This window comes from Danio rerio, chromosome 3 (genome assembly GCF_052040795.2).
Source record: "Danio rerio strain M-AB ecotype USA chromosome 3, GRCz13ab, whole genome shotgun sequence".
NCBI lineage: Eukaryota > Metazoa > Chordata > Actinopteri > Cypriniformes > Danionidae > Danio > Danio rerio.
Window position 1 is genome coordinate 65,960,001 of NC_141023.1, and position 20,000 is coordinate 65,980,000.

Sequence of the window (20,000 nt, forward strand, 5' to 3'; positions counted from 1 at the left end):
TTTCTGGAGCATTTTTATGAGATTCACCATCTTTTATTCTCAAAACACATCCAGCAACATGACAACCTCAGCACGTTTTCCACATTTCTTCATGCGCTGGTGTGATTTATGTCCATCAGCCGCTGACGGTCACAGTTTTGTCCATTAGGGGGCATGATGGGATTTAACAAGAATACACACATTCAAATGGAAGAAGAAAATAATAATCACAGTCAGAGTGCTGTGTTGTGTCAAACACTTCATTACTGCTTTAATAGACATTTCATAATCTCAAAGCCATCATTAGAACTAGCTTTTGTACATCTGTGTCTATTTAAAAAAAAAATGAAAATCTGATGTTAATCTTTGGTGTTTCGCTGGAGGAAGCTTGCTATTCACAGGCAGAAATGCACAGAAAACTAAAAGGGAAAGTGTACAATGGCAAATATTCCAGAGTCCAGTGATCCTTGAGGCTGATATTAGACACACTTCTGTTTTATTCAGCATCTCTGAAAAATACAAACACAAGATAAGTGTTATTATTCACAAACACACACATGTACATGAAAATAAACCCATAAATGCTCAGAAAAAACACATTTGGTTGAGGTTTAGGGGCAGGTTTAGTGGTATAGGTGGGTTTAAAGGTGCCATAGCGAGCATTTAATTATGTTAAATTGTTTTCTGATATCTATATAGTAGGTATGTGGTTAGGTGAGGGCAAAAAACTCACCAGAAAGGGTTTTATATGCTTATTTACAACCACAGGAACTACCAGTAGAATCAGAAGTTCTGTTTTGACCATATTTGGTAGGGTCATGAATATTAATGAGTTCAGCTCTAATGCTCTGCAGCTCAGTGCCTGCGCTGTCACTCACAAACACACATACAAACACACCCCTGCTGAAAAATCCAGCTTAAACCAGCCTAAGCTGGTTGGCTGGTTTTAGCTGGTCGACCAGGCTGGTTTTAGAGGGGTTTTGGCCACTTCCAGGCTGGTTTCCAGCCATTTCCAGCCTGGTCTTAGCTGGTCAGGCTGGGAGATGACCAGCTAAAACCAGCTTGACCAGCCTAGCCGAGCTGGGAGTCCAGCCAAAACCAGCTATATCCAGCTTAAACCAGGCTGGTCAAGCTGGTTTTAGCTGGATTTGGCTAGTCATTTTCCAGCCTGACTAGCTAGGACCAGGCTGGAAATGGCTGGAAACCAGCCTGGAAATGGCCAAAACCCCTCTAAAACCAGCCTGGTCGACCAGCTAAAACCAGCCAACCAGCCTAGGCTGGTTTGAGCTGGATTTTTCAGCAGGGACAGCATGATGTACTCTGAAATAAACACATGTAAAATAATCATGCATCATTTGTCAACAAAGTATTTTGTTCCACTTTATTTTAAGGTGACATAGTTTTATTGTAGCTATTGATTTAATCAACGACTCATTCTCTGATTTCTAAATTGTAGATTTGTGGCTTAGGTAAGTACAAAGTTTCACCAGAAAGGGTTTTATATGCTCATTTACAACCACAGGAACTAACAGTAGAATCAGAAGTTCCGTTTTGACCATATTTGGAAGGGTCATGAATATTAATGAGTTTATCTCTAATGCTCTGCAGCTCAGTGCCTGCACCGTCACTCATAATCACACATACAAACACACAGCATGTTGTACTCTAAACATATAAACATTCAAAATAATAATACATCATTTGTCAAGAAAATATTTGGTTACATTTTATTTTAAGGGTACGTGGTTACATTGTAACTGTTGATTTAATCAACGACTGGATCTCTGATATCTAAATTGTAGATTTGTGGTTTAGGCAAATACAAAGTTTCACCAGAAAGGTTTTTATAGGCTTATTCTCAACCACAGGAACTCCCAGTAGAATCAGAAGTTTCATTTTGACCATATTTGGAAGGGTCATGAATATTAATGAGTTCAGTTCTAATACTCTGCAGCTCAGTGCATGCTCCCTCACTCACAAACACACATACAAACACACAGCATGATGTACTCTGAAATAAACACATGCAAAATAATCATACTTCATTTGTCAAAAGTATTTTGTACACTTTAGGGGACGTAGTTACAGTGTAAGGGTCATGAATATAAATGAGTTCAGCTCAGATGCTCTGCAGCTTAGTGTCTGCTCCCTCACTCACAAGCACACACACACACACAAGCGTACACACAGACATACACACGCACAGCATGATATACTCTGAAATAAACAGGGGCAAAATAATCATAGTTCATTTGTCAACAAAGATGACGTAGTTACAGTTAACTATTGATTTAATGAAGGACTCGTTTTTGGATATCTATGTAGCATAGATATATACATTAGATGTAGTCTACCCTGTTGTCTATTAGAAGGAATGCATCAGTAGAGCCCCATTTTAGTACAGGGTAGGGCTCCTTTGAAATTAATGCGGTACCAAGCTGCTGAAGAATTACACATATACACATATATCTATGATCGGGAGTTTTCCCGGAGGTCAGTATGCACATTTTTACATGTTTTAACATATCGCTAGCATGTTTTAGCACATTTATAGCATGAATCACTATGCTGACAGAATATTTAACATGTGCTAATACATGGCTAACATGTTTTAGCACATTGTTTGCATGTATTACCATGTTGTTACATGTTAAAATATTCTAGCAACAGAGTAATACATGCTAACAATGTGTTAGCAGATGTTAACATGTTTTAGCACATTGTTTGCATATAGTACTTTGTTCCTAGCATATGTTAACATGTAAACACATGGCTAGCATGTTTTAACACATTGTTTATATTAAGTACTATAGTGTTAGCATATTTTAACATGTTTTACACGCTGTTAGCTTGAACCACCATGTTGTTAGCACATTGTAACATGTTTATACATATCGCTAGCATATTTTAGCACATTTATAGCATGAATCACTATGTTGGAAGAATATTTACCATGTGTTAATACATGGCTAACATGTTTTAGCACATTGTTTGCATGTATTACCATCTTGTTACATGTTAAAATATTCTAGCAACAGAGTAATACATGCTAACAATGTGTTAGCACATGTTAACATGTTTTTAACATAAGCCTAACATATTTTTAGCATATAAATAGCATGAATTACCATGTTGACAGAATATTTAACATTTTAACATATGGCTAACATGTTTTAGCACATTGTTAGCATATAGTACTTTGTTCCTAGCATATGTTAACATGTAAACACATGGCTAGCATGTTTTAACATTGTTCATATTAAGTACTATAGTGTTAGCACACTTTAACATGTTTTACACGCTGTTAGCTTGAACCACCATGTTGTTAGCACATTGTAACACATTTAAACATATCGCTAGCATATTTTAGCACATTTATAGCATGAATCACTATGTTGGCAGAATATTTACCATGTGCTAATACTTGGCTAACATGTTTTAGCACATTGTTTGCATGTATTACCATGTTGTTACATGTTAAAATGTTCGAGCAATAGAGTAATACATGCTAACAATGTGTTAGCACATGTTAACATGTTTTTAACATATGGCTAACATTTTTTAGCATATTAATAGCATGAATTACCATGTTGACAGAATATTTAACATTTTAACATATGGCTAACATGTTTTAGCAGATTGTTAGCATATAGTACTTTGTTCCTAGCATATGTTAACATGTAAACACATGGCTAGCATGTTTTAACACATTGTTCATATCAAGTACCATAGTGTTAGCACTTTTTAACATGTTTACACACTGTTAGCTTGAACTACCATGTTGTTAGCACATTGTAACATGTTTAAACATATCGCTAGCATATTTTAGCACATTTATAGTATGAATAACTATGTTGACAGAATATTTAACATGTGCTAATACATGGCTAACATGTTTTAGCACATTGTTTGCATGTATTACCATGTTGTTACATGTTAAAATAATCTAGCAACAGAGTAATACATGCTAACAATGTGTTAGCACATGTTAACATGTTTTTAACATATGGCTAACATTTTTTAGCATATTAATAGCATGAATTACCATGTTGACAGAATATTTAACATTTTAACATATGGCTAACATGTTTTAGCACATAGTTAGCATATAGTACTAGGTTCCTAGTATAGTTTAACATGTAAACACATGGCGAGCATGTTTTAGCACATTGTTCGCATGAATTACTATGTTGTTACATGTTAAAATATTCTAGCAACATAGAAATACATACTAACAATGTGCTAAACCACGTTAGCCATGCGTTAAAATATGTTAACATAAGAGTATTTCGTTCATCCTGCAGAAAATATTCATTTAAAAGATAGATTTGTGAGGTGTGTATACTCATATATGCTGAGCACTGCAATATTTAAAATATAAAGCGTAATAAACACTTAAATGTGCATTTTAAAAGTGTTATTTGTACTAGTCTAAAAACACACAAGTCATTGAAGCAAAATAGGCAGTGCATGAAAAAATGTTCATCTCTTTTGCCTTAAATTGTCCGTAATTCCCCTCTAATCACATTAGGCTGGCCATCCTCATGCTGCTGATCCCAGTGATGATCATAATGAGTGTGTTATGAGAGATGAAAGTGTTGATTAGTGGAGTAAATAAAGGAGCATGTGACTCACCGTGGGCAGATGTGCTGTTCTGATGTTACGGGTTAAAGCTTGTGTTAGCTGTGCAGCCTTAAAATCTGACCGAAGCCCATCAGGAAAACATGCAGGAGAGACGCTTGAACAAAGTTAGTGAAGGCTCTCGCACACACATTTGTTCTCATGCGATCACATTTAGCATAAACTACTGTGCTACTATATTTAACATGTTTTAACATGTTTTAGCATTGTTAGCTTGAACTACCATGTCGCTAGTACATTTAAATTGATTTTAATACATGGCTAGCATGCTTTAGCACATTGATAGCATTAATTAGCATGTCGACACAATATTTAACTTTTTAACATGTTTTTAGCCCATTGTTAGCATGAAATACTATGTCACTAACGTATTATTATATGTTTTAACACAGCTAGCAGGTCGACAGAATGTTTAAAAAATTTTAAGACATGGATAACATGTTTTAGCACATTGTTAGCATGTGTTACTATGTTGCTAGCATATTTTAATGTGTTCCAAGGCCATTGTTATCATTACTATGTTGCTAACATATTTTAACATGTAGCACATGTTTTTGTTTTAATACTTTGTTAGCTCGAATTACCATTTTGCTAGCACATTTCAAGTTTTAACACACAGCTAGCACATTTTAGCACATGTATAACATGAATTACTATGTTGACAGAATATTTAACAGGTTTTAGCAAGTTTTAGCACATTTATAGCTTGAACTACCATGTCGCTAGAACATTTAAATAGGTTTTGACACAGCTAGCATGTTTTAGCACACTGATAGCATTAATTAGCATGTCGACACAATATTTAACTTTTTAACATGTTTTAGCCCATTGTTAGCATTAAATACTATGTCGCTAACGTATTTTAATATGTTTTAACACATAGATAACATTTCGACAGAATATTTAACATCTTTTAAGACATGTATACCATGTTTTAGCACATTGATAGCATGTGTTAAAATGTTCCAAGCACATTTTAACATGTAACGCATGATTGACCACTTTATTAGCTCAAATTACCATTCTCCTAGCATCCTGTTCGCTTAAATTACCATGTTACAAGCACATTTGAATAAGTTTTAACACATGGCTAGCATGTTTTAGCACATTGATAGCACAAATTACTTTGTCGACACAATATTTAACATGTTTAAACATGTTTTTAGCTAATTGTTAGCATTGAATTATTATGTTGCTATTATGTTTTAACATGTAATGCATGTTTTTATTTTAACACTTTGTTAGCTCGAATTACCATTTGGCTAGCACATTTTAATAAGTTTTAACACAAAGCATGTTTGAGCTAGCATGTTTTAGCACGTTGATAGCATGAATTACTATGTCGACAGAATATTTAACATGTTTGAACATGTTTTAGCACATTGTTTGCATTTACTACTATGTCGCTAACTTATTTTAACTTGTAGCGCATGTTTTAACTCTTTGTTAGCTCGATTTACTATTTTGATAGCAAATTGGCGTGAACTACCATGCTGCTAGCACATTTTAATACGTTTTGACACATGGCTAGCATGTTTTAGCACATTGATAGCATGAATTACCATGTCAAAACAATATTTAACATTTAAACACGTTTCTAGCCCAATATTATCATGAATTACTATGTTGCTAACATATTTTAACATGTAGTACATTTTTGATTTAACACTTTGTTAGCTCGAATTGCCATTTGACTAGCACATTTTAATAAGTTTTAACACATGGCTAGCACGTTTTAGCACATTGATAGCATGAATTACTATGTTACTAGCATATTTTAACATTTGACACATGGCTAACATGTTTTAACACATTGTAACATATGGCTAGCATGTTTTAGCGCATACATAGCATGAATTACCATGTCGACAGATTATTTAACATGTTTTGTTACATGTTAAAATATGCTAAAAACATAGTTATGCATGATAACAATGTGCTAAAACATGTTAGCCATGTGTTAAAATATGCTAGCAACACGGTAATTCATGCTAACAGTGTGATAAAACATGCTAGCCATATGTTAAATCATGTTAAAATGTCCTAGCAACATGGTAATTAATGCATTACTATGTTGTTAGCATTTTTAACATAACACATGCCTAGTGTGTTTTAACTAAAATGTTGCTAGCACATTTTAACATGCTTTAACATATGGCTAGCATGTTTTATCACACTGATAGCATGAATTCCCATATTACTAGTATATTTTAACGAATAGCTAGTATGTTTGCTAGCATTTGTTCTTATGCAATCACATTTAGTCATTAGGACAAAGTTATGACTCAGTGTTACAGAAAATGAAAACGATTTGAAGGATGTCCCGCAGTGGCCTACAATAATGTTCAAGGCACCATGAGGAATCGGTTTTCCTTGATCTTACCAGATAAAGACGTCTGATGTACAATGACCATACTGTGAATCACACATGATTGACCACATTAACACATCAATGGTGCTTCCTAGCACATCCTGAAAAAATCATGAGGGTGATGGAAATCTAAAATATGAACAAACTCCTTATAAATATGGGCCTCGGGATGTTCTAATAAGTGATATCATCAATATAAAAAGCATAATACGATCTATTTAATAGTCTCTAAATATGCTAAAGCCACCGATTCCCATTTAGAGCACATGCAAAAGCATGCAAGAAAAAAAAACAGGATGTTCTCTAGAGCTACTTCCATATATTTCAACTGCAATGAAAAGTATTTCTGGTAACTCTCATCTACTTTGAATAATAGCATCTGTTATCCTTGTGAGGGACAGTAAATGTCTTCCAAATATATCTTTCACTGGGACAATCAGATATTGCTACTTCAAATGCATGAGATTATGCAAGTATTAATTGATCAGCAGAAAATGACGTGTACTGCATCTCCTTTGTGTGTGAAACTGGGCTTTATTTCCATACATTAGAGCACTGATCTGTACGCAGCATTTGAGGCATTCAGATTCCCTTCAAAATGCCTGTAACTCACAATTTAATTCCAGGAGATGAACTTAGGTTGCATATTGCAAGCTAACTCCTACTGAAATGTATACAGAATTAAACTGATTTAACAGAATTACTTGATTGATCAATAATAAAACTACTAGCAAAAGTCAGAACAAACATGCTGGCTTGAGAAAGACTTGCTAAGGTAAGCTTCATAAGCTAACATTTCAACTTATGGTTACGTAATAAAGGAAAAAACACAAAGACGTAGCACTTCTAGTGTTTTAACAAATGGCTAGCATGTTTTAGCACATTGTTAGCATGAATTACTATGTTACTAGCATATTTTTACATGTAACGCATGACTAGCGTGTTTTAACGCACTGTAAGCATTAATTACCATTTTGCTTTCACATTATTAGCTTGAACTACCATATTGCTAGCACATGTTAAAATGTTTTAACAGATGGTTTACATGTTTAGCACATTGATAGCATAAATTTCCATGCTGCTAGCATGTTTTACCATGTAACACAGGGCTAGTACGTTTTAACACATTTGTAACACAAATTTGCATGTTGCTAGCACACTGTACCAAGCTTTAACACATGTTAAACATGTTTTAGCATACTGCTAGCAAAAATTACCATGTTTCTAGCACTTTTTAACATGTAACATATTTTAACACATATCTAGCATGAATTACCATGCTGCTTGGACATTTTAACATGTTTTTACATCTTGCTAGCATGTTTTACCACTTTTTTGGCATTAATTACCATGTTTCTAGCATGTTTTAATGTGTTTTAACACATGGCTAACATGTTTTAGTACATTGATAGTATAAATTGCTATGTTGCTTGCATATTTTAACATGTAACACATGGCTAGTGTGGTTTAACAAATTTTTGCATGAACTATCATGTTGCTAGTGCATTGTTAGTTTGAACTACCATGTTTCTAGCATATTTTAATATGTTTTAATACATGGCTAACATGTTTTAGCACATTGGTAGCATAAATTATCATTTTGATAGAATATTTTGATATGTAACATAGTTCTAGAGTGAATTAACACATTTTAGCATGAATTTCCATGTTGTTAGCACATTTTAACACTTTGATAGCATATATTACCATATTGCTAGCATATTTTTACATGTAACACATGGCTAACTAGCACATTGTTAGCATAAATCACTATGTTCTTAGCACATTTAAACATGACTAACATGTTGTAGCACATTGGTAGTGTAAATTACCATGTTGCTAGCACATTGTAACTGGTTTAACATGGCAAACATGTTTTAGCACACTGCTAGCAAAATTTACCATGTTGCTAGCATATTTTAACATGTAACGCATGCCTAGTGTGTTTTAACCCACTTTTAGCATGTATTATGTTGCTTGGACATTTTATCATGCTTTTACATATAGCTAGCGTGTTTTACCCCATTTTTGGCATTAATTACCATGTTACTAGCACATTCTAATGTGTTTTAACACATGGCTAACATGTTTAAGTACATTGATAGCATAAATTACCATGTTGTTAGCACTTTTTAATATGTTTCTGCATATGGCTAGCATGTTATCACATTGTTTGCATGAATTACCATGTTGATAGCACATGTGAATATGTTTTCACAGATGGCTAACATGCTTTAGCATGTTGTTAGCATAAATTACTAGGTTTCTAGCACAGTTTAACATTTTATCATATGGCTAACATATTTGAGCATATTGTTAACATGAATTGATATGTTGCTAGCATATTTGATCATTGTAACACATGGCTAGTAAGTTTGAGCACATTGTTAGCATGAATTACTATTTTGCTAGCATTTTTAAACAACTAACGCATAGCTGACATGTTTTAGCACATTGATAGCATAAATTACCATTAAAATTACCATTTTTCTAACACATTTTAACATGTTTTTACATATGACTAGCATAGCTGATGTTTTATCACATTGTTAGCATGATTTATCATGTTGCTAAGACAGTTTAACATGTTTCAACACATGCCAAACATGTTTTAGCACACTGATAGCATACATTACCACGTTGCTAGCACAAATTTAACATGTTTTAACACATGGCTAACATGTTTTAGCACATTGACAGCATAAATTGCCATGGTATTAGCATATTTTAACATGTAACACATGCCTAGTGTGTTTTAACACATTTTTAGCATGAATTACCATGTTGCTACCATATTTTGACATGTTTTCCTTGGTGAAAAATCCAGCTTAAACCAGCCTAGGCTGGTTGGCTGGTTTTAGCTGGTTGACCAGGCTGGTTTTAGAGGGGTTTTTGGCCATTTCCAGGCTGGTTTCCAGCCATTTCCAGCCTGGTCTTAGCTGGTCAGGCTGGAAAATGACCAGCCAATCCAGCTAAAACCAGCTTGACCAGCCTGGTTTAAGCTGGATATAGCTGGTTTTGGCTGGACTTCCAGCTTGGCTAGGCTGGTCAAGCTGGTTTTAGCTGGTCATCTCCCAGCCTGACTAGCTAAGACCAGGCTGGAAATGGCTGGAAACCAGCCTGGAAGTGGCCAAAACCCCTCTAAAACCAGCCTGGTCGACCAGCTAAAACCAGCCAACCAGCCTAGGCTGGTTTAAGCTGGATTTTTCAGCAGGGTTAACACATGGCTTTTCTTTTCGTCATCATTTCTGCCAGTGTCTATAAATCACACTGGTGTAGAGAATGATTATTGACATTTAGCCTCTCACAACTGTCAAAATCCTTCAATAAAATGCATTAAGACATCAAATGTGCAGGGTAAAGTGTCCAAATGCACCTTTATTAGCTATAAATAATATAAGGTAGTAGTAATTTGGATTCATATCCGGTTTTCTGCTCCACGTTCACGCTCTCCACCGAAAGCATGACTTGTAATCGCATCATGATGATAATAATGCACAGGCCTCATGTGTGCTCAGTGACCTGTATTCTGAGTGTGTGTTGTGCAGTGTGAGCTGAGGAGACACAGTGATCATAGTGTTGAAGGGACCGTGGAGAATTCACCCAGAAATCTGCTTTTTGTCACCATTTACTCGCTCTCATGTCACGCTACACAACACAAAGGTTTTATTTTTTATTTTCATGCACTACAGAGAGGTGTTTGGGCATGTTTAGGGAGGATAAAAGCATGACATTATGGAAACAATGAAACATTTGTTACTTTAATAATGAATAAATCTAATGAAATCAGCAGTAACAATGACACCTTTACAATCATGATGAGACACACGTCATGAATATGGATGAGGTTTTATGCATGCTTATGACAGCTGTCATCAAGTGTCATTCGCTCAGTTACGACATTTTAAATGCGAGGATGACTCTGTTTGAGATGGCGTTGTCATGACAACTTGACATAAATGCATCATAACCTGGCGGCACGGTGGCTCAGTGGTTAGCACTGTCACCTCACAGCATGAAGGTTGCTGGTTCGAGTCCCGGCTGGATCAGTTGACATTTCTGTGTGGAGTTTGCATGTTGAATGAACATCATCATCACCAAGGACACATAACCTGTCGTAAACACAATTATCATGGCCTGATGACGATTATGTTTATGACAGATTTATGACAGGTTATGTTTTCGTCAAGTTGTCATGGCCAAAATAGGTTATGATTTATTTAAGTCAAGTTGTCATGACGATCAATCTATGCATTTAAAATGACATAACTGAACCAATGGGGCGGCACGGTTGCTCAGTGGTTAGCACTGTGGCCTCACAGCAAGAAGGTCGCTGGTTCGAGTCTCGGCTGGATCAGTTGACATTTCTCTGTGGAGTTTGCATGTTGAATGAACATCATAATCTGTTTGTCATTGTCATGACAACTTCACATTGCCAAGGAAACATAACCTGTCATAAACATAGTTATTATGGCCTGATGACGATCATGTTTATGACAGATTTATGACAGGTTATGTTGATGTCAAGTTGATCTATGCATTTAAAATGACATATTTGAACCAATAGGGCGGCACGGTGACTTATTGGTCAGCACTGTGGCCTCACAGCAAGAAGGCCGCTGGTTCGAGTCTCAGCTGGGTCAGTTGGCATTTCTGTGTGGAGTTTGCATGTTCTCCCCGTGTTGGCGTGGGTTTCCTCTGGGTGCTCTGGATTCCAAACACATGCGCTACAGGGGAATTGATGAACTAAAATGGCCAAAGTGTGTGTGTGTGTGTGTGTAAATGAGAGTGTATGGGTGTTTCCCAGTACTGGATTGCAGCTAGAAGGGCATCCACTGCGTAAAACATATGCTTGAATAGTTAGTGGTTCATTCCGCTGTGGTGACCCCTAATATATAAGGGTCTAAGCCGAAGGAAAATGAATGAATGAGCGAATGACAGCTGTCATAAGCATACATAAAATCTCATTCATATTCATGATGTGTGTTATATAATGGTTATAAAGGTGTCGTGACAGTCTTATGAACACTTCCATGAAGTAAAGTCTTACGAAGTGAGCTTCACAAGGAAAAAAAGAGACTTTAAAAACAAAAATAATTACTGAATAGTTACATAAACTCTTACGTAAATGACTTAAAGTTTAGTTTGTTTTCTTTCATTGAAGCACAATGATAATGTTATGATGATAGCGAAGTAGTGATAACGATAATGTCACATCATAACATTACATAACACCTTGCTGAATAAACAAAGAAGTTCTAGGTTATCATGTTGAAATAAATGTCTGGGTGATTTCTGGGTGAATCTGGTGCGCAGGTTATTATGGGAAAGGAAGGATCAGACAGTGATGCAACGTGTGTGTGTGTGTGTGTGAGTGTGTTTGTATGCGTGTTCGTGTGTAATGACGGGAAGGACGAGAGGGTCAGGGGTCAAGCTGAAGTAAATGTTACCTTACCAGTGCGTGACAGCGGCTTTACAGCCTGCTGCTGTTTAAAGAGCGGTAAAGTCATTTGTCAACTCTATCCTGCAAAGATAAAGCAGGAGCAGAGCACAACATGAGGACAGTGCACCTACACACACACACACACACACACACACACACAGACACACACAGCTGTCTTTATGTGGACTTACCATAGACGTACTGTTGTTTCTACTATACAAACCATATATTCTCTCCCCTCCACCAACCCTCACAGGAAACTTGTGCTTTTTCATTTAAAACACTTCTGTGTGATTTATGATTGGTTTTCCTCACGGGCAACAACAAATTTCCCATCTATATTGGTATACTTAAATATATTTATACAACAGTTCTTTCTGATTCTTGAATCTGATTGGCTGATAGCCGTGCGATATTTTGCCAGTAACATCACACAAAGGCCTCTTCACCCTTCACCTCTGTGTATTACTCCGCCCACATACAGCAGGCAACAATGAGAGAGACACTACAGTTTGACAAATATTACTGCTGTTGGACAACATAATGTACTTTTGAGGCTTTTTTAGTCAAGAATGTAGTTGTTTAGATTGCAACTATGCATTTTTTTTCACAGTATTTCCTATAATATTATTTCTTTTGGAGGAAGTCTTTTTTTATTTCGGCTAGAATAAAAGCAGTTTTTAATTTAAAAAAAAAATAATTTTAAGGTCAATATTATTAGCCCCCTTAAGCAATATTAGTGTTGGATTGTCTCCAGAACAAAGCACTGTTATACAATGACTTGCTTAATTACCCTAACCTTACCCTAATTAGCCTAGTGAAGCCTTTACATGTCACTTTAAGCTGAATACTAGTATCTTAAAGGACACCCAGTGAAATATCACGTGCTGTCATAATGACAAAGACAATCAGTTATTAGAAATGAGCTATTAAAACTATTGTTTTTTTTTTTTTTACTTTCCTTTAAACAGAAATTGGGGAAAACATATCCAGAAAGGCTAACAATTCTGACTTGAACTGTTTATGAAGTGGAAACAGTGAAAGCTGGATTGACTGTTGGAAGATGATGAACTAAAGAGAGCAGAAACACTGACCTCTGCTCCTCCTCCATCTCCTCTTTGGTCAATCTCTTCTCAAACTTGGTGGATTTCTTAGTGTCGGCCAGCTCAGCTTCATCTGACGCCACAGCGGAGGCTACGTCTGAGAGAAACACAACACTGAACATCAAAATCACGCACTTTACTCTGCTACAAAATAACTTGGTATGTGATCAATGTGATCATTGTTCATGCCTGTTAAGGGTGTCACGATTTCAGATTTTAAATCGAAATCGATCAAACTTTATGCTCAACTTCGATTATCGAATCAAAAAATAGAATCGTCGATGCTGCCACGCCCCCATGTCACGTCAGCTTGGCTTGCCAAGCGGGAAAAAAACCGGCTTGTTGAAGTGCTTGTTCAACTGCAGACGCAGGAGACCCGTCGACAGAGCTTAAACCCTCTCCTCTTTCAATGAAGTCGCTGGTGTGTAAGCATTTTGGATTTCCAGTGAGTTATGTTGACAACGTTCGTGTTGTCGGCAAAAAAAACAAAGTTTTGCAAGCTCTGCTATGTACGTATTAGGGTTCGTCCGATAGACAACACCGGCATCGCGATCCTCCGCCCGCCCCCGTTGCAAATCCGCTCGTGAAAAGTACACACTCAGGCCCTGTTTACACTGTCTTTGTTTTTAAATGGCATTTTAGAACGACAACGATTTGACATCCACAGTGGCGTGTAGCATTTCTGAGCAGCTTTCATCACTACCACTAAAAACGCACATCACGTGACCACACAGACACAGACGCACTCACAGCCATGCGCTCGAGACAACGGGTCCAGGCAGTCAGCGGGTCGGTAGACTGCTTCAATCTTTCACTCACTTATACTTAAGCCTGGTTTATACTTCTGCGTCAAGTGACTGGCGTAACCCACGGTGCATGCAACGCGCGCAGCTGTGCATTTAAACTTCTGCGCGCTGTCTCTGTTGGTCTGCATTACACTTCTGAAACGCTAGTTGGCAGTGAGGTGTGAATGTTCCTCTGTGTCGAGTTTCTTTACTGCTGTTTTGCTTTTCCTGAACACTTCTGGGATGTACAAGTGGCTCAAACTCGCTCATTTTGAGGCAGGAACCGGCGGACGTGCAACAACTTTAACTATGAGGTAAACACAAAACAAAACTTTCCATCCGGAGCTCCTTCACGGGACTACACACTTGTAAACAATCGCTCCATCAGGCTCGCACCATTCACACAGCTCTCGGTCCCGCCCAGACTCGTCAGCGCTAGCAAGCCGACCAATCACAGAGCTTGCGCTACGCGTCGTTGCGACGTGTAGTTACATTTTTTGAGAGGTGCACGTCAGCGACGCCACGGCAAAGGGCTATGCGCCGTAGAATACGCCAGCGTTTGACGCAGAAGTATAAATCAGCCTTTAGTCATTTTAGCGAACACCTCAGATACTGTTGGCTGGTTCCTGTTGGTTGTGCGTCTTTTTTACCGACGCCATTATAACGACACAGATCACTGCCTATTCACGAGTCCCGCAGAAAAAGTGAATGACAGGTGGTAATTATGTGTGTATCTTGCCTTTATTCATTTACTGTATGATTTGTTTATGGGTAAAACAAAGACCATGCAGGTCAGGTAGTTTAAACGGTAGGCTACAAATAATTAATTCGTTATTAATTAATTAATTATTCATAATCGAAAATCGAACCGTGACATTAGAGTCGAAAATGTAATCGAATCGAAGATTTGGAGGATCGTGACACCCTTAGTACCTGTCAACATTGGCATAGGAAAATAAGGGATGTGTTTAGGAAGAATGCTTGCACAGCACTAATAACATGAGAGCATGCTTTTGGCCAAGAAGTGAAAACAGCTAACCTATATTCAGGTACACAGATATTTGTTAAACTAATTTCAATGGCTTTCCCAAAACTCCAAAAACACTATGGTCAATACTCCATGACTTATCCAGGTTTTCCATGCCTGTATGAACCCTGTGATTCCTAAACCGGCATGTTTTTGCATTACAAACTCTGTTTCTTTGCAAACTAGGACCCCCCGCTGATTCCTGGATGCGAACGCAGCAGAAATTGCAACCTAGAAGCCAATGTTGCACTGAGGGAACAAAAGAAGTGTGCGACCGGGACCCAGTTACACATAGGCGTCAGCTTACAGCCGCAGAGCACAAAGATCCAGTGTTTGAGTGGGTCGAATAAGAGTGTGTATCTCTGCCAGCACTAAAACACCCGCTCTTATGGAGGATAATGAGACTAGCAGAGTCACGGCAGCGAATGACAAGAAGAGAACGAAAGATTGGCGGTAAAAAAAACAGGATCCCAACTAACTACTTTCGCCGAGCAATAATAATAAAGAGTCCAATGAAATGCTGCAGTGTGAACTCTTCAAATACGCATCTAAAATGTCAAACAAGACATAAAAAGGCACAAAAGAGGACGTCTGGTGTTTAGCAGAATTATAAAAACCGTCTGTCGGCAAGCCTTAAAGGGCCATGAAACCCCCCATTTCAGCAGGATGTTTTCACACCTAGTTTGGAAAAAATCAGGAAAGTGGGCGTGTCTAGCTTTGTTTGGGTGGGCGTGTCGGGGGAGGAAAAATGGGCAGGGTTTGAATAAAAATGGGAGTTGCCATTTGGGCACGCGCTTCTGACCGAGTACAAACACACACGCAGGAGAGACAGTGTGTTTAATGACGGTGGGATGTTTGATACCGCACGTCGTATTAGAGAAAAAAGCCTCTGCATTTCTCTGTAACTCGGATGCACTCAGGAGGTCAGAAAGCCGTGTGTGTGTAAACTATCCTGTCACAAAATGTGGCGAAAATTCAACACGACGGCCTGCAATACTTTACTTACAGTGTTCACGTGTTTACACACAGAGAGCAGCATTTAACGGATCCTTCAATATTGTAGTGATATTAACGTACTGTGAACTAAAAACTTAGAAATCATTCTGACTAAGGTCTGTCTGTAAACACTGAAAGAGTACAGCTGACCATACCAACTATAACTTTGCCATCTGAACGAACAAAGAAAGGGCGCTGATCGCACACACTTACCGAATCTGTAGACAGGATAATCAGCTCATACTGGAGCTGCGTCTTTATTAAAGGAGACGAGCAGCAAATCCACATCTCACCATAGATGAGAAATGCTCTCGAATAAAAAATATTCCAAACAAACGCATTTCTGCCGCGCGTCGCGTACACAGATCCACACGTGAGTCTAGCAGCGTCTCATAGAGAGAAAATGAAAACAAAACCTTCACATTATGAAGGCAACACTGGCGACCCGTATCTCCAAACAATCCTTTTCCCACAACTTTTGGCAACACGGGTCTCTCTGCTGTCTGAACACTGTTTCAGGTACAGTCTTAAGCCTGGTTTATACTTCTGTGTCAGGTGACCGGCGTAACTCTTGGCGCATGCAACGCGCGTGGCTGTGCATTTATACTTCTGCGCGCTGTCTCTGTTGGTCTGCATTAACACTTCTTGAACGCTAGTTGGCAGTGAGGTGTAAATGTTCCTCTGTGTCGAGTTTCTTCGCTTCTGTTTTGGTTTTCCTGAACACTTCCGGGATGTACAAGTGACTCAAACTCGCTCATTTTAAGCAGGAACCGGCGGACGTGCAACAACTTTAACTATGAGGTAAACACAAAACAAAACTTTCCATTCGGAGCTCCTTCACGGGACTCCACACTTGTAAACAATCGCTTGCGCCATTCGCGCGGCTCTCGGTCTCGCCCAGACTCGTCAGCACTACCAAGCCAACCAATCACAGAGCTTGCGCTACGCGTCGTTGCGACATGTAGTTACATTTTTTGAGAGGTGCACGTCAGTGACGCCGACGGCCACGGCGAAGGGCTTTGCGTCAGCTCCGTAGCATACGCCGGCGTTTGACGCAGAAGTATAAATCAGCCTTAAGAAAGCTAACATGCATATTAATTAAGTTGCAGCGCATACATAATAGAGCGCGCTGATTGGTTTGAACCAAGTCTTACTCATCAGAGAACGCACTCAGAGACGTAATACGGGATGCCTTGGTACAGACGTCCAGTCTACACGCTGGAATACACGCTAAGATCTCATGGCCGTGACGCAGCTAGTAAGTACGAATTTGCTCGAAATAACGCAAAAACAACCAATTTTCACTTTTTAGTGAGATATAGGTGTCCTAATAGTGTTTTTAGCAGTGTGGGACACATTTACCACTGTCAACAGCTCAAAACATGTGTTCTGGTGTTTCGTGACCCTTTAAGAGTACTGATGCATACATACCGTTATTCTCGAAGACCTCTGGGGCTGAAGATTCCGGGACAGATTCTGCTTCAGTGGCAGGTACAGACAGTGGCTCTGGGGTGGACACAGGCTCTGGCTCAGTTACTGGGGCGGGCACAGGTGCTGGTTCAGGGCTTGGCACAGACACTGGTTCAGGGATGGGCACATCTTGGACTCGTTCAGGCACTGGTTCCTGGACAGACTCTTTCACTGCTTCTGATGCTGGAACGGACTCCTTTACTGGTTCAGGCACAGGTTCTGGGATAGACTCCTTCACTGGTTCAGGCACAAGATCTGGTACTGGGACGGACTCCTTTACTGGTTTAGGCACAGGTTCAGATGCTGGGACAGGCTCTTTTACAGGTGCTAGTACAGGGACAGACTCCTTCACAGTTTCTGGTGCTGGGACAGGCTCCTTTACAGGTGCTAGTACAGGGACAGACTCTTTCACAGTTTCTGGTGCTGGGACAGACTCCTTTACAGGTTCTGGTGCTGGGACAGGCTCCTTTACAAGTTCTGGTGCTGGGACAGGCTCCTTTACAGGTTCTGGTGCTTGGACTGGCTCCTCTACAGGTTCTGGTGCAGGGACAGACTCCTTTACGGGTTCTGGTGCTTGGACAGGCGCCTTCACAGGTTCTGTTACATGGACAGACTCTTCCACAGATTTTGGTGCTGGGACAGGTGCCTTTACAGGTTCTGGTGCAGAAATAGTCTCTTGCACAATTTCTGGGGCTGGGACCGGCTTCTTGGTGGGTTCTGGCTCTGTGACGGGTTCTGGCACAGATTTTAGCTCTTCTACAGGTGCAGATTCTACAACTGCTTCAGGTACAGGCTCAGGCTTGGGCTCTGGCTCTGGAGTTGCCTAGAAATCAGAGAAAAGGGTGAAGAATAAGTGTCGGTTTAGCTCATTTATTTGCACCCAGTTTAAACAAAGTAAAATCTTTTATGTATTAAGGTGTATATGTTATTCAATAGGCCGATTAACACCACACTGAAAGACATAACCAGATACTACAACTTGTTTGTCAGATCAGGTGTGCAACCTGTCTGTCTCTTGGTGTCTGTCAGAGTTCATATTTGCCGACTGAAGCTGCTGAATTACCATACATTTGGTAAAGTGGCTTCTGTTTGAACACAAACACATACTGGGATTGACATCGGGATGGGGGACCAAGCAGTACTTCCAGGATCAGTTGTTGAACATGCCTTATGTGAACAACAGGCATGTGTCATAAGAGATGGCACAGTCTTAGTGATGGCATGTTGTTGCAATGGGGGGGGGGGGGTATTAAAATATATTAAAAATATATATAATCATGATAAAAAAAATACCTGCAAACTGGAATGATGAAAAGACCAAAAACTTTTGAGGTCACCCTGATACTGTACTGACCTGAACTGAACAGTGCCGCTCAGTGCAAACAAGGCATAAACGCAAGTTAAAAAGATCTCCTTCACACTCTGTATATAATACTACACAACTTCACAGTTTACAACTTGGGGAAATTCAAGCATTCATATCGGCACTGAACAGCAGATTCAGCAGAGCTTCATGCCCCATGTGGGTAATATAGAGTGCGTCTGTGTGACAGCTGCCATTTGCAGTACGTCATCCTTAACATGCACCTGTCCCTGACAAGGGGACAAAGATTGTACTTCTTCTGACCAACCCTCGTCCAAACCCACTGGCATTAATCGCCATGGCTCAACCACTTTCATACACTCCCAGAAGCCTGCGAATAACAGGTGCACAAGCCTTTCAAACTCCAAGTGACTTCTTGATAACTCATGGTGATTATGAGGTCTTGAGGGAGGTGATGTCATAGAATTTAGATGTAGCCTAAGTAGAAACATCACAGCTCACACTATTGTTTATAAAACCTCCAAATCAATGCTAATAGTGTCGATTTCTGTAAACTGACCTCAATTATATTGAAGCACCAGCAAAGTAAGACTGGATTGTATTGGAGTCTGTTGGGATTAAGGTTATCCAGACAGGTTACGTTTAGGATTAACGGTAGATTTGCGCCATTATTAGATTAGGTGATGCAGAATGTCAACAACAAGCTGATCAAGAAGACTGAGAACAAGCATGATGGGTAATATTGATAGGGAAAAAAAAGCATTTTTACGATATCTGAAAAATAAAAGCTGTCAAGTCCTTGAGGTTTGGATGAGATATATGTTCTAAATTGTGCTATGCTGCTGCTAGCAGGTTCTGAAT

General features: G+C 38.9%; 1 protein-coding gene and 1 long non-coding RNA gene across 17 annotated transcripts in view; one reads left to right on the top strand and one right to left on the bottom strand.

Annotated features, from left to right (window-relative positions):
* The window catches only part of si:ch73-366l1.5, a 49,958-nt gene that overhangs the window by 3,700 nt on the left and 26,258 nt on the right, over positions 1-20,000 (bottom strand). For 3 of the 16 annotated variants that reach the window (XR_015479343.1, XR_015479342.1, XM_087241818.1), the window contains exons 3-4: positions 17,777-18,638; positions 13,529-13,634 (exon numbers count right to left, since the gene is read on the bottom strand). Coding sequence is in view for 5 of the 16 variants with exons in the window: in XM_087241818.1 (XP_087097944.1) it covers positions 13,529-13,634; positions 17,777-18,638 (968 nt within the window). In the remaining 11 variants the exon portion in view is untranslated. 16 annotated transcript variants of the gene reach the window in all.
* The window catches only part of LOC147846131 (uncharacterized), a 5,129-nt gene continuing 3,328 nt past the window's right edge, over positions 18,200-20,000 (top strand). Inside the window, exon 1 of the long non-coding RNA XR_015481512.2 lies at positions 18,200-20,000. This exon is cut by the window's right edge and continues 244 nt beyond it. This is a non-coding gene — a long non-coding RNA (uncharacterized LOC147846131).